This window comes from Conger conger, chromosome 2 (assembly GCF_963514075.1).
Source record: "Conger conger chromosome 2, fConCon1.1, whole genome shotgun sequence".
Classification (NCBI taxonomy): domain Eukaryota; kingdom Metazoa; phylum Chordata; class Actinopteri; order Anguilliformes; family Congridae; genus Conger; species Conger conger.
Window position 1 is genome coordinate 32699389 of NC_083761.1, and position 18351 is coordinate 32717739.

General features: G+C 42.0%; 1 protein-coding gene across 2 annotated transcripts in view; it reads right to left on the reverse strand.

Moving 5' to 3' along the window:
* Positions 1 to 1012: 1012 nt before the first annotated feature.
* srcap (Snf2-related CREBBP activator protein) overlaps positions 1013 to 18351 on the reverse strand; it is a 153077-nt gene continuing 135738 nt past the window's right edge. For both annotated transcript variants that reach the window (XM_061231270.1, XM_061231271.1), the window contains 3 exons: positions 13566 to 13760; positions 12864 to 12947; positions 1013 to 5869 (listed from right to left, as the gene is read on the reverse strand). In XM_061231270.1, coding sequence (XP_061087254.1) covers positions 2198 to 5869; positions 12864 to 12947; positions 13566 to 13760 — 3951 coding nt within the window. In that variant the 3' untranslated portion in view covers positions 1013 to 2197. The remainder of the gene's footprint in view (positions 5870 to 12863; positions 12948 to 13565; positions 13761 to 18351) is intronic.

The following is an 18351-nucleotide window of genomic DNA, read 5'->3' on the forward strand; positions in this document are numbered from 1 at the left end:
GGCTTAATTTAGGTCAGCGCACAGACAGTATCTCAATAGTATGAAACCTGGGCAGCAGTTCTTGGGAACAAGCAGAAATCTGTGTAAGACAGAAGGTCTGCTGCCTAAAGGGGAATTCCTGTTCACACTATACATTGTCCTAGGAAGTAGATTTTTTCCAACTATGCCACCAAGGCGGCTGAGCCCTTGGTGCTTGGGCCCGCTCATTGCTGCTTGCAGCTATATTTACAATTTGTGATTGGAGAGCAATTTACAACCAACATATGACCAGCTAACTCCGGTATTATTGTAGTTTGTGCTGAAAAAAAGGATATGAAACACTTTGGAATCACCATACATAAAGTTGATTAAAATAAAAAGGTCAGAGCATTATTTTGGCCTCAGACCCCAGAGGGTTAAGTAGCCTGACCAGTGAAGAAGTGATCTGAACATTTTTTTATTATTTATTTTATTATTTTGGACCTTGCCAACTATTGGTTATCGATATCATCTGGAGCTCTGGACTGCGATTGCGGGGGAAGTCCGGGGCGCTTTTTGTAAGCGGTAATCCTCCCGGCCAAGTCTCCCCTCCCTTCCTAGGAGCAGCGGGCCAATTATGCCGATGCTTTAACCATGCACAGATGGAGAGAACTGTTTTAATAGAACGTGTAATAAAATTTGATGAGTTGGAGAAAATGGTGCAACTTTGGATGTTTATATTAACTAGCTAATATATGTAGTTATCAGTTACATTAAACATCTTTCAAGACACTAACACACAGCATAAGAAAATAATTCCCCCTCGACCCACCATTTTTCCTGACAGTTTGCAGAGTTTTAAGTGGCATCATGTGAGCTCAAATATGCACAGTTAAAAGTGCAGATTAACTAATGGTCCTAGGTGAAAACAATAATCAGATAACAGGGTCAGGGTTATGCTGGGGTATGCTCAGTGCATGAGCATATTTTGTCAGAACCTGGAAGAAAACATTAAACTGCATTCCAGCCAACAAATAAAACCATCGCACAGAAGCATGGTTGTTTTTATTTTTATTTTTTTAAATTGTTCAAGTAAAATAATGTGGAATTACAAGAGAACACAGGAATGTAGCAACTGAAAAGTAAAAAGTAAAATAAGACCGCCACCATATTTCACCCTTTCCATCAAAACACCACTCCCCAAAAGCTTTCACAGAAGCAAGGCATTCCCAAAGTAAACTGACCTATCACATATCGCATGACATCTGTCCCATCAACTTGTAACTGCTGCAGAGGTGCTTTATTTCAGATTGCCATGGAGTCTACTGCTCATCTGACTCAAGGTATAACACCTCAACTTCAACCACCCAGCCCCCTATTAATTTAATCATCATTCAAGAGACATATCTGCACATTCTTACCTGAAGAAATGAATTTTGAGAGCAATCAAGAATTGACAAAGAAAAATAAGCAAACAGAGGGGACAATTTGTCAGGTGTGCAAATATAGGCAGATGGAGAGAAAATGACTAGGGAGGCCCAAGCAAAGAGTAACTCCAGCATAGTGCAGTAAATAATAATTTCACAGAATCCCTCTCGTTTTACCTGGAATAAACTATGACTTAATTGACTCTATGCAAACAAAATCAGAACATGTCAAAAACTGCCCAGAACCTGTCTAAAACTTTAAACATACATCTAAACCCCAGATTACAATCATTAATGAATTTTGCATGACAATGAAGACTCTCATTAATACATTTTGCACAGGTAATCAATGTATTCAGGGGTGCAATATGACTTTGGGGGGTAAAGAACATACCCTTCAGTCTTCTTTCACTGGTTTACAGTACATTGCCTGAATGAAAACCAATGGTTCCATACTTAAGTTCACATGTCCTTGCAGCACGGTCAGACAACCGACATATCCAGTGGCTCACAGAGCTTAATGTCTCTACACTCAGTTGAGCCATTAACCCCATCACTCAGTACATGGCAGCTGCACAGCAAATTGTCCATCTTAGCAATCACAGGTTTGGTGATCAGCTTGTTTTATGGGAACACACTGGAGGGGAGGGACAGAATATTAAAGAGGAGGTCACTGTTCAGAAACCTGCAGTCTTCTTTGCCTTTCCATTCCAATTAGTGGTCTCGGTTCCCTTCTCTAAAAACTACTGACCTGTACCCACCACCTTTTCTTTTTTCCCATCTGTCAGCTATCCTCCCCCTCCCCTTTCTCTTTAGGTCTTGGTACGACGACCATGGGTCTGTTGTTGATAGTGATGAGTAGAAGAGGAGCGAGTGTTGCCTGCTGGGGTTCGGGCTTGAGCAGCTGCCAGAGCAGCCACACTACGCAGCACCCTGTCAGGTGTCCCTTCACTGGAACCAGCACTCACCTCTGGCCTCTGTGACAAAGAAAGGGAATCTTTCTCCTGGCGTCTCCACTTTTCCTTCCGACTCCTTCTACCTCTATATGCTCTTTCCCTGGGATTTGTCTTCTCCCCAGGTCGTTCTCCATGTTCCTGACCCCTTTCTTGGTCACTACAGGAGGACGGGGCATGGGAGTGGGAGCAGCTTTGGGAGCTGAGGCTGCGGGTGCGCTGGCTGCTCACACTGCTGCTCCGGCTCCGGCCACTGCCATCCCCACCGTCACTACTTGTACTGCTACCTGTACTTTCTCCTTGGGGTGATACGCTGCCTCTCCCCTCCACTTCTTTCTTTGCAGCTTTTTTTACTGGGTTCTTGGCTCTTTTAGTCTCCGTTTCCAAGGGAGGCACCAAGCAGCCTGGTCGCTGGCGGGTGGAGCGAGAAGCAGTAAGGCTAGAGTTGGTGGGGACTGGTTTGCTACTTTCTGCTTTGTTTGTGCAGGAGTTTGGCTCTCGTGACCCTCTTCCCAGTGTTTTATTGCTCCTTATCTGCCCCACTCCTCTGCCTCCAAGACTACTTGACCCTTCATTTCCTCTACCACGCATCGCTAGAAGTTTGGCTGCAGCATTCAGGGCTGAACATCTCTTTCCCAGGACTTCTGGAACAGCTGGCGACTGTGACCTGCCTTCAGGGGAAGGCTGAGGACCTGAGGATTTTCGGGTGAACCTAGGAGACACATTGCTGCCAGGCTCGGATCGGGATCCTCCGTCTGGAGTCCTTGCTGATCTTTTCTTCCTTATGTTATTGTCATCTTTCTCCACTTCCATCTCGCCAGTCTCTTCTGCTTGTTCCAGCTTCTTATGGGCTGCTCGTGTGAGGCGTGGCTCCTTTATATCCCCACAAGAATCATCAGAGTCAGATGAGTGTTGTGGAGGAATTGAAAATGGCATTGGAGGACAGGCCGACTCAGAATGCTGGCTATGAAGGAAACCTGGCACCCCCTCCACATTCTCCCCTTTCTCTCTGTCTGCATTCACATGCTCTCGTTTTCTCTTCAGAGGTGTCACACTTGCTCCCACCTTTTGGGAGAGAGGCAAACAGGTGGAGGTAGAATGTGAAGAGGAGGGGGAAGAAGATGCAGATTCTTGACTGCTCTGTCTACAGCCGAGTCTCTTCTGGGCAGTGTCCCTATTCTCCTTGGCTCTATTCTGGTCCTCTTTCTCTTGACCATCTGCCCCCTCAATTTCAAGAGTGGTCTGGTTGACTGCAAATGGGGATGGAGTTGGTGAAGGAGGATCTAATTCTTGGCAACCAGAGGAGCATGTGACAACTTTCTTGTTTGGCTGAGATGAACCCCCTTGCATATATAAACCTTCGACTTCCTTCAGTTTCTTCTCACTGTCTAGAGTACCTTTTTGCTTTGCAGACTCCCTGCATGTTCTTTCATGCCTCTCCCCTTCTGATGCGGTTTCTGTATCCTTCCCTCCCTGATCATCCTCCTCTTTTCTAAACAGTTCTGCTTCATTCTTGATGGTACCTTGAGTGGGACACGATGTTAAAAGAGTAGCAGTGGATCCATCCTGTTGGGGGCAGTCACTGTTGAGGCTACTGCTACAACTGTGTACTTCGGTTTTTAGAATGGCTCTATGTGAATGTGGGCAGACTGTGGGGGAGAATGGAGGGTCCAAACCAATCCCCAAACCTACCCATACAGGCTCACTTACTTTTGATGAGTCTTTACGAGGGCGACCCCTCTTGCGTTTGGGAGAGGAAGAGGGGCTCCCTTCTACACTACCTGATCTTTCCATCTCCATAACCAGTGCAGGAGAGTGCAGCTCTGTAGGAGAATCAGTTAATCTGGGTGGCGTTTTAGGAGGACGACCTCTCTTGCGTTTTGCAGGGGAAAGTGTGTTCACATTAGGTATGACATAAGTGTATGTTTTTAAAGAACTTAAGGAGTCCTTACTTCCTTCTAGTTTTGTGTCCTTTTTTCGAGGGAAGTTGGGAGATAAACTAGCCCTTCTCTCTCCCCTTCCCCTTCCTTTTCCAAGTTGCTGCTCTCCTAACTGTGCAGCCATGCGAGACTCAGTCTCTAGCCGTCGGCGCACAGGTAAATTTCTCAAGACTGGCATATCTGGAGAATGGTGGGTGGGTGAGTAGGGGGAAATCACTCCAGAGTTTTGGGTTAGCTGAAGTAGTGGTGATATTTTTGAAAGTGATGTTTGTGGGGTAGCCATGTTCTCCTTTTGAGAAGTGCTGGGTCTGTCAGGAGTCTGAGGTCCAGTTCCTCTACTTGGCTCATCTGCTGATTTGCTCATCTGAGCACTACCATCTGGTTTCCCACTGGCGGTTCCCCCTCCTCCACTGGCCCCCCTTTTCCTTTTCTTGGGCTCCTTGTCCTCTACCACGGTGACCAGGCGGCCTGGCAGTTTCCGGAGGACTTTAGCAGAAGGCGAGTCTTCAGGAAGGCCACTCAAGACCTCCCCATCAGCAGACTGCCTCTTGCGTGGAGAACGGGCAAGAGTGGAGAGGACTGAAGGGTGAGAAGACAGTGTTACCAAAAGCGGAGCCTGCTGCTCTTGGGTTGGGATATTTGTGTGTTGTGTGCCAGTATCATAATGTTGGGTGTGGGCAGAAACGCATTGGGGTTTAGGGGAACATACTGGTGTTTGTGTCAAGCTACTTGCAATCAATACAGTCCCTTTAAAATCCACCTGTTGCTTCTGGTCATTCACAAAGGGAGACTGAGGAACAGCCTCATTGGGCACTGTGGGAGAATCTGATTCAGTCCCTTCCAACTGTTCTTTACCTTCCGCTCCCTTTAAAGAATGACTTTCAAAGTCTTGAATCGTGTGAAAGTTTACAGTTGTGGGATTAAAGGCAATGGATGGCACAAGGCTGGGCAGATGCAGAGGGGAAGTAGGAAAAGGTGCCGATTGGGATCGAGGCATAAAATCTGAACCAGAGGAAGGGCAAACTCGCACAGGCTTTCTAGGATCTAGAACTCTTGGGAAAGGTGACACTGATTGGTCTTGCTCAGTGTGGACAGGGGAGTGATTGGTTGATGCAGAGTAATCTTTGGCCATTTCCCTTGCTTGCAGAGCACAGTGGCCTCTGTCAGGAACTTCTCTGAGCACAAGTGGTTGTGGTAGGTTGTCCTTCTTGGGCTTGACAGAGACAGGGGCAATATGATGCTGTTGAGGAATATGAGCAGACTGAGTGATTGAAGCAGAGGCCAAATCTGTATACAATGTTACCACTTCCGTTCTTTTTCCTATATCCTGCTCAACGCGAACATGTTTTGGGGTTAGAGTGGGGTCTCCAATATGTGTTGTGATTGCCCCTCGGAGCCTCCCACTAGCACGAGTGGAGGGTGCCCCCTTCTCCTTGTGTTTTCGAGGGCGACGGTAGGGTGTTGGATGCAAGGTTTCCTCTGCACAGGGCAATGGACCAGACTCTTCATCATCGCTGTCAGAAGTCAAAGGCAATTTCAGGCCCTCCTCCTTAGCCTGGTCCAGACCTTTCCTGGCTGCTTCAACCTGTTCCTGTGAACACAGTAAACAGGAACATCATACATTATTATTACTTATCTAAAGGCTCAGACTTCAAATAAATTGATGAGTTGCATTTTGTACAGTTGGAGCTAAATAAAATGAGCGCTGAATTCACCGGCAGTGAACCGGCAGTCATTCACCGGCAGTTTCCATGGATTCATTTGAACGATTTCACCTCTGTAGATATTTTTTTACATTGAATACAATGGCAAGCTCTTTTCCATGCAAGCATGTGCAGTAGAGGCTAGTTTCAAATTACTTCCCAGGCTTCACCACCTGGCCCTTTCTACCTTCTCCAGTTCCAGTCGAGTTCTCCAGTTCCTACATTTGATGATGACTCTTACAGTGCAAGACCCCACTCGCAGCCATCCGCTCTGCAGCAACCAACCATACACATGCAATTTCAACGCATGCTTACAATCACAGCCAATAGCTTAAAAGGTGTTGCAGCCTCAAAGAGTCTATTCTTTGTCATGTAGCCCATATTGAGAGTAAAATATGAAATGTATAGGCAACCCTTACATAATTTGAATATGATTTTGAATGACAGTGTCGTAGCTTTGTAACGTAATGTGGCTAAAGAGGGTAAATAATCTCTCTAGAAACATCTTGTTAACTGTGGTCGAAACAAAAACCAGAATACCCAGGAATGTGATTGAGAACCACCAGGCTAGGGTATATACTATATAATCTAAAATTTCACAATTTTCTCTGATTGTTTTGAATTTTTTATATTGAAGGGTAAGTGCATCTCGATCTCAACCTCACCTGTCATACAGTGGACAAGTTCTATCCTCCCTGGGTTTTTATACTTTTATGTTGGCTATTTCAATGGCTAGACCAGCACTACTTAACTCCTTGTCCTGGGGCCACAGTGTCTGCAGGTACTTAACTTTGTCCGTGCGCTACACCACTTTCACTAATTAGCTTATTATCTGAACCAAGCAGGTAAAATAATTTGTGTAATCAGGTGGTGTAGCGCACGGTAGGAGCAAATACCTGCAGACACTGCAACCCACAGGAAGAGGAGTTCAGTAGCGCTGGGCTAGACTAGTTACTGAGCCTGGACTTGGTCTGTCTTTCTTTGTATCTGAAGGTAAAAGGATACTCAATTATAAAACAAATTTGCTATTGGATTAAGCATACAGGGTATGTTGGTCGTTTATCCCATTTAGTATACTCAAGTTTACTGAGTGGACCCTACTACACACCCTATGGTGTGATAGGCAAGGTCACGCTGTCAAAAATCTTTACAGCGCGATGGCGTAAAGACACTGTGGACTGACCTTTTCCTTTTGATGACTTGCATGTTTTTTTACATTTTGCATTTTTATTCACAATTATATTAATGTTAATTTTATGCTCTCGGCCAAACAGAACTCCTGAGAAAATGAAGTTGCTGCAGAAAGTGCTGTGGGTTGGCCAGTAGAGGGCGATGATCTTCCCTCTGGTCAAATCAACCCACCTCATCACAGTAAAGCACTTGGAGTATGAGAAAAGCGCTATATAAATGCACACAGAAGAACCATAAATGTATAAGTAATAAATAAATTATACAATGAGCCGACAGTTTAACACTAGAAAGACCAGAGTCAATGCCATAAGGCATTTGGACTTCAAGATTAAACTTACTCCAACAGTATAAATGCAATACGTTCCATGACTTTTCCTAATATCTGTATGAAATTTATTTACAGGCTGCTCTGGGTGCTGAGATAGATGCTTTAATGCTGGACAAGAGGTAGTAAAGTTCTAGGTAGTAAAACAAATGGCAGTTTTTGGCGACAGGGCAATTTTGCATTCCTCACTCAACCTTAATATTGTATCGTCTTACTCTTATTTAAAAATAAAAAAACCAGAAAATACATAAATGTTTGTTTAAAAAAAAAAAAAAAAAAAAAAAAATTATACATACATATACATATACACACATATTGTAAAGTGTCGTTGGGTTGGGAAAAACATTATATAAATAAAATGTATTATTTTTATTATTATATCTGATGGTGAAGTGAGTACTGTGAATAAATTGTTGTATTAAGTGTTGTATTTACTTGATCCTCAAGTAAAATCAGGGAAAGTGTTCCCCACTGCTTAAAACATTTTTCAAATAGTATTTATAATTTAACAACGATGTGAAGAAGCGGCGTGTTTGATCTGATTGATTACTCGGATCGTGGGTACGCGTGTCAATCAATGGAAATGAAAGAAAACAGATTGATATCAATCAAATATTCATTTAAAGGAAAGTACTGTGCTCAAGAGACGCCACTGCTAAGTAAATAAGAATAGCAATCGCTGATTTAACTCGCACTCATGCATATTAACAAAAAAGTTACGTTGTGTTCTTGCTCGTTGAGTGCACGATATAGCATTCTAGCGCAGTGGTTTTTAAATCATTATATACAGAGGACAATCTTACTGCAGTAATCCTAGCAGTAATATTTTTGATGTTTTGAGTTTTAATTTGCAAAATACAAAGATGACATGCACAGAAAATAAATCAAATGCATTATCTTAAAAAAAGCTACCAAGAGCGTGACATCTAGTTTGACTTCATACAAATGAAGCGTTCTTTCTTTGAATCTCGTAATGCGATCCATGCACGGCTGTAATATTATGATCTATGAATACAAATGTCAGACAAGGAAGATGAATGGCTCAAAGAAACAGGAGTAATTCTGCATTAACACAACCTGTGCACACAACCACACACACCATTTATGAAAAAACGATATATACAAAAACGGACTGTAGCAATAAAATTGCACAACATGGAATAAGCATCAGTGTTAACATATGTGCAACCTGTCCATGGTACAAAACTACAATCAATGTAAAACTACATTGTACAAAACTACAAATGTAAAACTATGGTGAATGTTAACCCTCTGGGGTCTGAGGGCAAAATGAAGAAAGCTGCTGACTGTGCCATGCTCTGACATTTGTCATTTTAATCAACTTTATCTACAGTAAATTGCTCTAGAATCACACAAATTGTAAATAGTAGTTTTGAATATGTGTACAAATGCTATATAAACACATACTAATCTATTGTAACAAAATTTTTGGATCACAGAAATTTGTTAATCTAGGATTAGGGTATCAAGACGTCCAGTCACCCAAACACGTTTCATTTTCCATAATGAAATGTGTTCCGTGATGAAAAATGTTTATCTCAAAAGTGAATAGCCTATGTTTCAGTATGTATTGTGCTTTACATTTGGCATTCTCGTGCATGGTATCGCCCCACCCCTGCCAGAGAATAATTATCGCCTCGTTTCAATTTGAATGAAATTCAAATTGGAATTCGGTTTGCACAAAACTCACATATTAATGAGTAAAGATTAAGAAATTGCAGTGGTCTTATTCATCGAATGTAAAACATTTTAAAACTATTAATATTGTGCATCAATAGGTGCATTGCGAAGTCAAGATTCTAAGGTTTCTGTCAATATGTTCATTGTACGGTAAAATCTCACAAAGTGAATCAACCTAATAGACAATGCCGACCCCAGAGGGTTAACGTTGAAAGAATATTGCTTGCCTACAATGCCATCGCGTCAATGTACAGCAAAGTAATAACCCCACCCATTCTCCCCGAGAACTAAATTTTTTAACCAAACTGAATAAATAACAATCCTAAGTAGTTATGGCCACATGTTGACAGTATTAACAGTTCAGTTATGGCACAGAACAAAGTAAAGAATGTTTCTAGTTTACTGTATCTTCAGACAGTTTCGGGGAGTTAGAGGAACTGTGTCACTCTGCTGATGTCAGAACATTGCAAGTATTTCAGACAGCCCTGGATTGCTCACTTGCCACCTGGTGTGAACAACAAATGGTTACGGTGGAAATACAAAAATTATTGCTAATTTGCCGCCGCCCAGCAGACATCACAAGGTGCCAAATGAAACATGAAACCACTGTAGGTACCCTTTTAGCATTATTAAAAGGGATTCTTAACTTAGAATAACATAAAGAAGAGCATCTTGGAACATTTTTACCAAGTAATACTTTCCATTATTGTTCCATGTGTTCTTTTAGTTGTAATTATTCAACATCCTAATTGGTAAACAATATGGCAGCATATCAACTCACTGTATAATCAGTTATCAACATTATCATTAGTAATGAATTCTGAAATGTAGAAGCCCCTTCAGCAGCAATTACAGCTTCAAGTCTTCTTCGGCAAGTCTGTACAAGCTTTGCACACCTATATTTTGGCAGTTTATCCCATTCTTCCTGGCAGATCCTCTCAAGCTCTGTCAGATTTGCCTCTAACCAGCCATCTTAAGGTCTCTCCATAGATATTCTATGGCGTTTTAAGTCTGGGCTTTGGCAGGGCCACTCAAGGACAGAAATGTATAGGAGTGCGCTAGTTTTACAGAGACAGCTTTGTTTAATGCAGTCAAAAATACTCATTTTTGCAGTATTATTTGCGGTGTTTTTCTGTGAATGTGGGTGTTTTTCCATTACATTACATTATTGGCATTCGGCAGATGCTCTTATTTGTTTGTAGTTCATCACCCGTGGAAAAGGAGGGTGGGCTTTAACAAAAACACTCTTGTTGCACACATGATTAGGCATGTGACAGAAGACACAGAACTGAGCATTTACTGTTGACCAAAAATATTATACTTCCGGGTGCTGATATGCTCCCCATTGGTTTCTATGGTCTTCGCTGTCCCTACCCATTAAATACTCTTAGAGCTTCTCAGAGAGGAACAGGAGACTTGCATAACTACGCGAGTGCATGGAACTTCCCGGCCTCTCATACAACCAGACTAAAGTGGAATAGGAACTGATAGTTAAGAATGCCGTCCTTCTCCTAAACCGTTTGATCTGCATCTCCACAGATTCTAGCAGGCAGCATCACAGGTTGTCACATCTATCACTTTTTGCAGCCCCAATCAAACCTAATGTTATAACACACGTAGCTGCACAACTCTTCTCCACCATAAACTTTAAAATCGAGCCCAATTTCCTTTCTTCTTCGGCTTCCATTATGACGTTCTCTCCCACTTTAAACATCGTTTTTGGCTTGAATTTCCAGACCTTTTCTTTTTACCGGAAGGTAATCTAATCATATGGACCATGTTAATCTCACCACCACGACTGTCTCGTGTCATATAAAATGCATTGGCAAAGTTTACTGTTACATAAAAATATATTAAATTGTACAGAGACCTGTACTGGCATAAAAGTAAAATCATTAGACCACTCCCCTACGATAAAATAGACCCGGTGTTATATCATGTCAAGCAAATAGCCTATTGCGTGACCACAAAATCTGGAGTAGGGGTGTGAACGGTTAAACATTTAACCGGTAAACCGAAACTGATTTGTAAAAAGGTTACAAAAAAAGTATAACCGCTAACTGTTTTTCTGAAGGTGAAATGGAAAGCTCAGTATAATTAAATGCACGTTCATCACCAGGCGTATTATTATAAACTATTAGCAATCGACAGGCTTCAGTAGTTTGAGCAAGCAATCTGACCATTTCCAGGGGTTTAAAATGCAAAAACAATAGGGAGTTGAATGCTACAGTATTAAAGTTAGTAAATAATTTATTTAGCTGTTGGTTGACTTATAGGTAATTGCAACATAAATCATAAGGTTCACAGAAGATTCGTATTTATCCGTTGACACGCAAATTCAAACTGAACGTAGTTTATCACTAAAATGCAAGTTTAGTGTTACGTAAAAATACATCAAATTGTAGAGACTTATATTGGCATGAAAGTAAAATCAACAGAGCAGTCGACTATGGTAAAATAGACCCGGAGTTATATTAGATCAGCCAAGTATTGCGTGACCATGGAATTTGGAGTGCGCAATCCCGTCTCTAACGAAGTTGTTATGCTAGCAATGCTGCAGTTTAGATATTACATGCCAATCAATTCTATCAGGCAGAACCCATAGGGAAGAGGGATGAAAACATGAAACCAAGGCATTTTAAAAAATTACATGCGATCGACCAGCATGCTTGGACGTAAACTACAGGGATTTAACTACAGATTTCTGCAACTGTGAGGTTACACTGCACTATGTCAATGTAAATCTTTAATTCAGCAATTAGGCTATTATCTGACTTACAATGTTGACATTTAACCATGAAAGTTTAAAAATGCAATTCAATTGGTCAGTAAGCCAGTAAAAAAAATAAAAAAAAAGAATCAAGAAAAAGTTACAACCCCTAGCGCTTACATGGTTAAACATAAAAAAAAAAGGGATGTAAGCACAGGAATCGCTAAAAATCATATCAGAACATCTCTAGTGGAGAGGTTATACCTAAAACAGAGAGCACTAATACACAGGAAAATGCTTCACCGAAAACCTTTTCAGTGTCTTGCAGTTACTGTATGAAAAAAGGAGGGGAAAATGTTCCCATATAATATGGCCAAAAGTACACATAGGCAACACATTGGATAAATCGGTTTCCTTTATTCCATTTTGAATAAGAAAAGCATGGAAGTATAAAGCATAAATTGTTGTTTGTTTGCACCTTTCCGTTTCTCTTCTCCTGCCCAGATTTGGTAAACTGAACAGCGAATCAGAGAGCCCACTCTTCAAGTGATCCAGCATGATGAGTCTGCGGCAAAGCCGCTGATAAGATCTGACTAGTGCCAAAGGTGCAGGACACATAGCAGAAGCTATGGGCAGCATTTGGCAACCAATGGTGAAACTACAGCCGAACAGCCAGTCAGCTTGGAGCGTCATGGCCTTAAAAGCTTTTTTGTTGGTGGTCTTAATGCCCCAGAATGCAGCTAACGACTTTGGAGGTGCAAAAGCACCGTTTCCCCCCTATACAACCTCCATGAAGCCACCCCCTGCCCTACTTGCCTTGCCCGCCTTCAACAGTAGGGCCTGAGCACTACTTTGGAAGAAATCTAAGGAGAACCCAAAGACTTACTGATGCAAAAAATGGACATATGCAACTTATGGTGAAGCACACAAAGGATGAATGGGAAATCAGTTTTACCTCAGCCTGTTTCAACTCCTCCTTGCAAACATCTTCCAGTGAGGCTTCCAAAAAATTCATGGCGTAGCGCTCTATTGGAGTAAGCTGAAAGACAGTAATCGAAAGACGAGTGAATAATATGAATAACTGCTCATAAATAGCATCCTCTCTGGGAAATTACTAAATGGAAGAGGGTAATTCACAAAAGGAAAAACAAAATAAACTGTCCTGTTATTTAGTGATTTAGCCATTTTTGTTCCTAGCCAAATATGAGCACAACAGAGTGACAAAACTACTGTGGAAGATTTGGCAATCTATGCCAAACAATATCTTATCACTGTGGTTATTAACACATAACAGTAAAATGGATGCTGACTAAAAGGCATCTATTTATTATTTCATGTATTTATTTACCAGGGACAAGTGCACATTAATCAACATTTTCAGTTTCGATATCAATGTAAAGGTGCCAGTTAGCTCATGAGCTTATTTTCATCTGCAGTCCCTAACCTGCATGTCTTTGGACTGTGGAAGGAAACCAGAGTGCCCGGAAGAACATGCAAATTCCACACAGAAAGGCCAGGGCTCAGGATGTTCTTGTGAGGCAACAGTGCTACCCACTGTGCCGCCAATTAAGGGCAGATGTGTTCATATTTCTCAAAATGTCTGAAATGCAAGGAAGTTATTGATATTCTACACATACACAATATATTTCACAATTACCTGCTCAACAACAGCAGCTATTTCCTGCTCAGCCTTGGATAGCTCCTCTTCCTCCTGTTGCTGCTCTCGCACAACTGCTTCACCAGTCTCTTCAAATGGAATGCTCTCATTGAATTCAGCCAGTTCAGCCACCTGTTCTGCTTTAGCTTGGGAAGCAGCCACAATGTCTTCCTCATCCTCTGCACGACACAGGGCCTGAAGAGAAAAGTATTTTTACAAACACTCTTAACTACTTAACGTACATACAATGGGCCAGATTTCTGAAGCCTTTTGCGACGATTTTCAGACACACATCTAACATTCTGCCCAGGAAAAAATGTTGTATGCATCAAACTGGTGCACAGGGCTGGAACTGCAGTATGCATGTGATCTACTCATAGCGTAACTGATATGTATTCTGTTGAATTAACTAAAGTTGATTTGTGAGCAAAATTTATCCGACTCTAAATAGCAGGCGTAAACTGAGGCGCAAGCAGGCGTCGTCAGAGACACAGGCTGCAAATCTTGAAGTAACTTAAAATAATCTTTGCAACAAAAATCACACTCCAATTTCAACTCCAATAAATCAAACAGATTAAGATGAAATATTAATTGATGATTGTAACCAAGCAATAATTAAGGCCAGGTGTTTGTCACAGAAAATAATTTAATCATCAAACTGGCAATGCTAAAATAATAAAAACAGGGTTGTGTTTGTTTGTGTATTAGTTATCCTCCAAAACAATTATATTAAAAAAAGGGAAAGACTTCTGTGACAAACAACCAGCCATACAAATAATTGTGCTTCAGGGAGAAATTAAATATGTCATGGAACCTCCGACACAAATTCCCCGTTCTATCCCAGCAATAGTCAAGCTCATTGTATTAAATGTGAGATGTAACGTTGCAAACTACAATAGCCACCACAGCCGGAATATGTACACATTTTGTCCTGCACTATATGCGCTTTTACGTGGCAACCGATACAATGAATACGCCAAACACAGTGAAGATATTCAATGGACAAAACACGTGCATTAAAAAAAAAAGAAAAAAAAAAGGTTATTTTTATCAATTACAAAATGCATGAACAGAAGAAGTGAATGAACAGAAGAAAAAATTGGTGTGACCACCCTTGCTTCAAAACAGCATCTATTGTTCTAGGTATACTTGCAGTTTTTGAAGGAACTCGGCCAGTAGGTTGTTCCAAACATTTTGGAGAACTAGCCACAGTTCTTCTGTGGATTTAGGCAGCCTCAAATGCTTCTGTCTCCATGTATGCTTCGTTTTCTATTGCTTGCTTGTTGGAACTCTACATGTTACTTAGTTATTAGTTGGCTCAGATGGAATCCCCGGCTGCAGAACTCTGACGAAAACTGCACAGAATTCCCACCGAATTTGAACGTTGTGAAAAGTTGACAACTTTGACGTCTCGCGCTTGTGTGTGGTGCTGAAACGATAGCAGCCTACTTCACTGTGTGGTGTGTGAGACAAACTGATAGAATTGCTTTGTAGTGACAGTCACAGAAACCATGTAAAAGTTTTCGATTGAGGAGCGTCATTTATCACCGAAGGTTACGGCCCAGGACAGGGCAAATTCATTTTCCAATGATTTGTATGAGGATGGGGTGTTGTTCTTCTGCCAGCATTCTGTGGATTAACTCCAGCGACAGTAAAAAAAAAAAAAAAAAAATAATAAAAGAAAAAAAGTTGTCTAGGTAAGCGTCATGTATTCTAGCACTACTAGTTTGATATAATCCTGAATTCATTCATAATTCGCCGCAAATTTCAAGTTGATTAACGTTTGACAGATTCGCCGTCTCCGTGATCGCCATTTCTGTCATTTTATTTGGATAGCTACAGTTGTGTTAAAAAAATAGCAGTACAACATCAGTAACCTGACGAACCACTGTTAGTAGTGATATTTCTGCATGGCAAATACACTACTACATCTACAAGTAAAGTCATAGAAAAACAACAGACCCAACTGTCACAACATGCATGCTTGCTTGTTCTGAATAATTGACTCATTCATCGAAAGGGGCTGGTTCAAAATAATAGCGGAGTGGAGTTTAATTAGAGAATTCATTCATTCTGTGAAAAAACAGGTGTCATTAATTGCCTTTTATTAAGGAAGAAGGGAAGAAATGTTGTTATAAAATATATTTCCTGAATTGCGAAGTAAAATGGGCCGTTCCAAACATTGTTCAGACGTCATTTGCTTAAAAAGTTGATTGGATTAAACGTATAAATATTATAGGAAAAGAATTATGGGATGCTGAGCTTAAATGATCTAAAATGCTTTAAAATGGCAACAAAAACCCGAAACACGTGGAAGAAAACAAGCAACTACTGTTAAACTGGATCGAAGAATATTCAGAATGGCAAAGGGCGACATGGCTCAGGCAGTAAGAGCAGTCGTCTGGCAGTGGGAGGGTTGCCGGTTCGATCCCCTGCCCGGGCTGTGTCGAAGTGTCCCTGAGCAAGACACCTAACCCCCAAATGCTCCTGACGAGCTGGTCGGGGCCTTGCATGGCAGTGTTAACAATGGCAAATTGTTAATTGGTTGATCCATAGTGGTTGTACACGGCGCTCTGTCAAAATGTTTCAGTACGGCTGGTAAACTACAAATGCGCACCGTTTGCAGCATTACGGTAGTCAGGGGGGGGGGTCGCCAAATACCGGTAGGTACTGTGCTTACCTACCCCCAGTCATACACCACTTGTAAAAAAAAGACCCCAAAATGGCACCTTTGAAGAGACACGCTTACGACGCAGAGTTCAAACTCAAGGCTATCAGTCACGCAGTAGAACATGGGAATAGAGCAGCAGCGAGAGAATTCAACATTAATGAATCAATGGTACGGAAATGGAGGAAGCAAGAAGAAGACCTGCGCCAAGTAAAGAAGACTAAAAAGAGTTTGCGAGGGCACAAAGCGAGATGGCCACAGTTGGAGGACCAACTCGAACAGTGGGTTGTTGAACAGAGAGCAGCAAGTAGAAGCGTCTCTACAGTCACTGTTCGAATGAAGGCAGCAGCGCTAGCACAGGACATGAACATCAATGACTTGAGGCGGTCCTTCTTGGTGCTTTCGTTTTATGAGAAGACGTAATCTCTCCATCCGCACACAAACTACCGTCTCGCAGCAACTGCCAAAAGATTACCAAGAAAAGCTGGCCACTTTCCACGCATACTGCAAAAACAAGATCACTGAAAAGAAGATCCAGCCAGAGCACATCATCAACATGGACGAGGTTCCACTCACCTTTGATATTCCTGTGAACCGCATTGTGGCGAAAAGGGGGACCAGTACGGTGTCTGTACGCACCACAGGGAATGAGAAGTCATCCTTTACTGTAGTTCTCGCCTGCCAGGCTAATGGCCAGAAACTTCCACCCATGGTTATTTTCAAGAGGAAGACCTTGCCGAAAGAAAACTTTCCAGCCGGCGTCGTCATCAAAGTTAACCCAAAGGGATGGATGGATGAGGAGAAGATGAGCGAGTGGCTGCGAGAAATCTACGTCAAGAGACCGGGTGGCTTTTTCCACACAGCTCCGTCCCTATTGATCTACGACTCCATGCGCGCCCATATCACCGATGCTGTCAAAAAACAAGTGAATCAAACTAATTCGGTGCTTGCCGTCATTCCGGGTGGATTAACTAAAGAACTCCAGCCGCTAGATATTGGCGTCAACAGGGCGTTCAAAGCTAGACTGCGAGCTGCGTGGGAGCATTGGATGACAGAAGGCGAACACACGTTTACAAAGACGGGGAGACAGCGCCGGGCTACTTACGCCACTATCTGCCAATGGATCGTGGATGCCTGGGCTGATATATCAGTTACAACTGTGGTCCGAGCTTTCAGGAAGGCAGGAATAATCACGGAACTGCCAGGCAACAGCAGGCGACACTGACTCAGATAATGACGAGATGGAGCCGGGTTGATGTTGGATGCCATGTTGGATGCCGTACTCGCCCAGCTGTTCAATTCGAACACTGAAGATGAATTCGAGGGATTCGTGGATGGGGAATGAACTGAAAAAGTGAGCTTTAATATGCACTGCACATTAACGTTTGAACAACGTTGAGTGACTCATTGTGAATGCACTAACTAAATTACATAATATACGTAAGTTGCAGTATGTGTTATACGTAAGGCAAAGCAACGTAAGTTGCGTGTGAGTTTTTGTGAATGCACTAGCTACGCGATATGCGTAAGTTGTAGTACGTGTTATACGTAAGGCAAAGCAAAGCAACGTAAGTTGCGTGTGAGTTTTTGTGAATGCACTAACTACGCGATATGCGTAAGTGTCACAAGTGTTATAGGCAAAGCAACGTAAGTTGCGTGTGAGTTGTGAATGCCTTTCTTTTACGAGTTTACTGATTTAGGGAAAAGTTTACCTCCACGTTTGGGAGAACAAGTGAATAGTATGCAGATTAACGTTTGAACAACGTTGAGTTTTTGCACTGCTGGTTTGTATTGTATTAATAAAGTTTGACTGACTGAGTTACGGTATCTGACTGTTTTGTTCACTTGGCGCCTTATAATGTGTGCGCCTTATAGTCCGGTGCGCCTTATCGTCCGGAAAATACGGTACCTGTAAGTGCTGTTACAGACAGAAGACGTTTGATTGAAGCTAAGCTACCAGCAAGAAGACCCCATAAAGCACCATTGTTGAAAAAACAGCATGTGCTGTTTTTTTCATTGTCGAAAAAAATTTGAGAAATGGCGTAACATTTTGTGGACTGAGAAGTAAATCCAACGCGGACGCGCAGCAATTATCAAAAACAATGGTTATGCAACTAC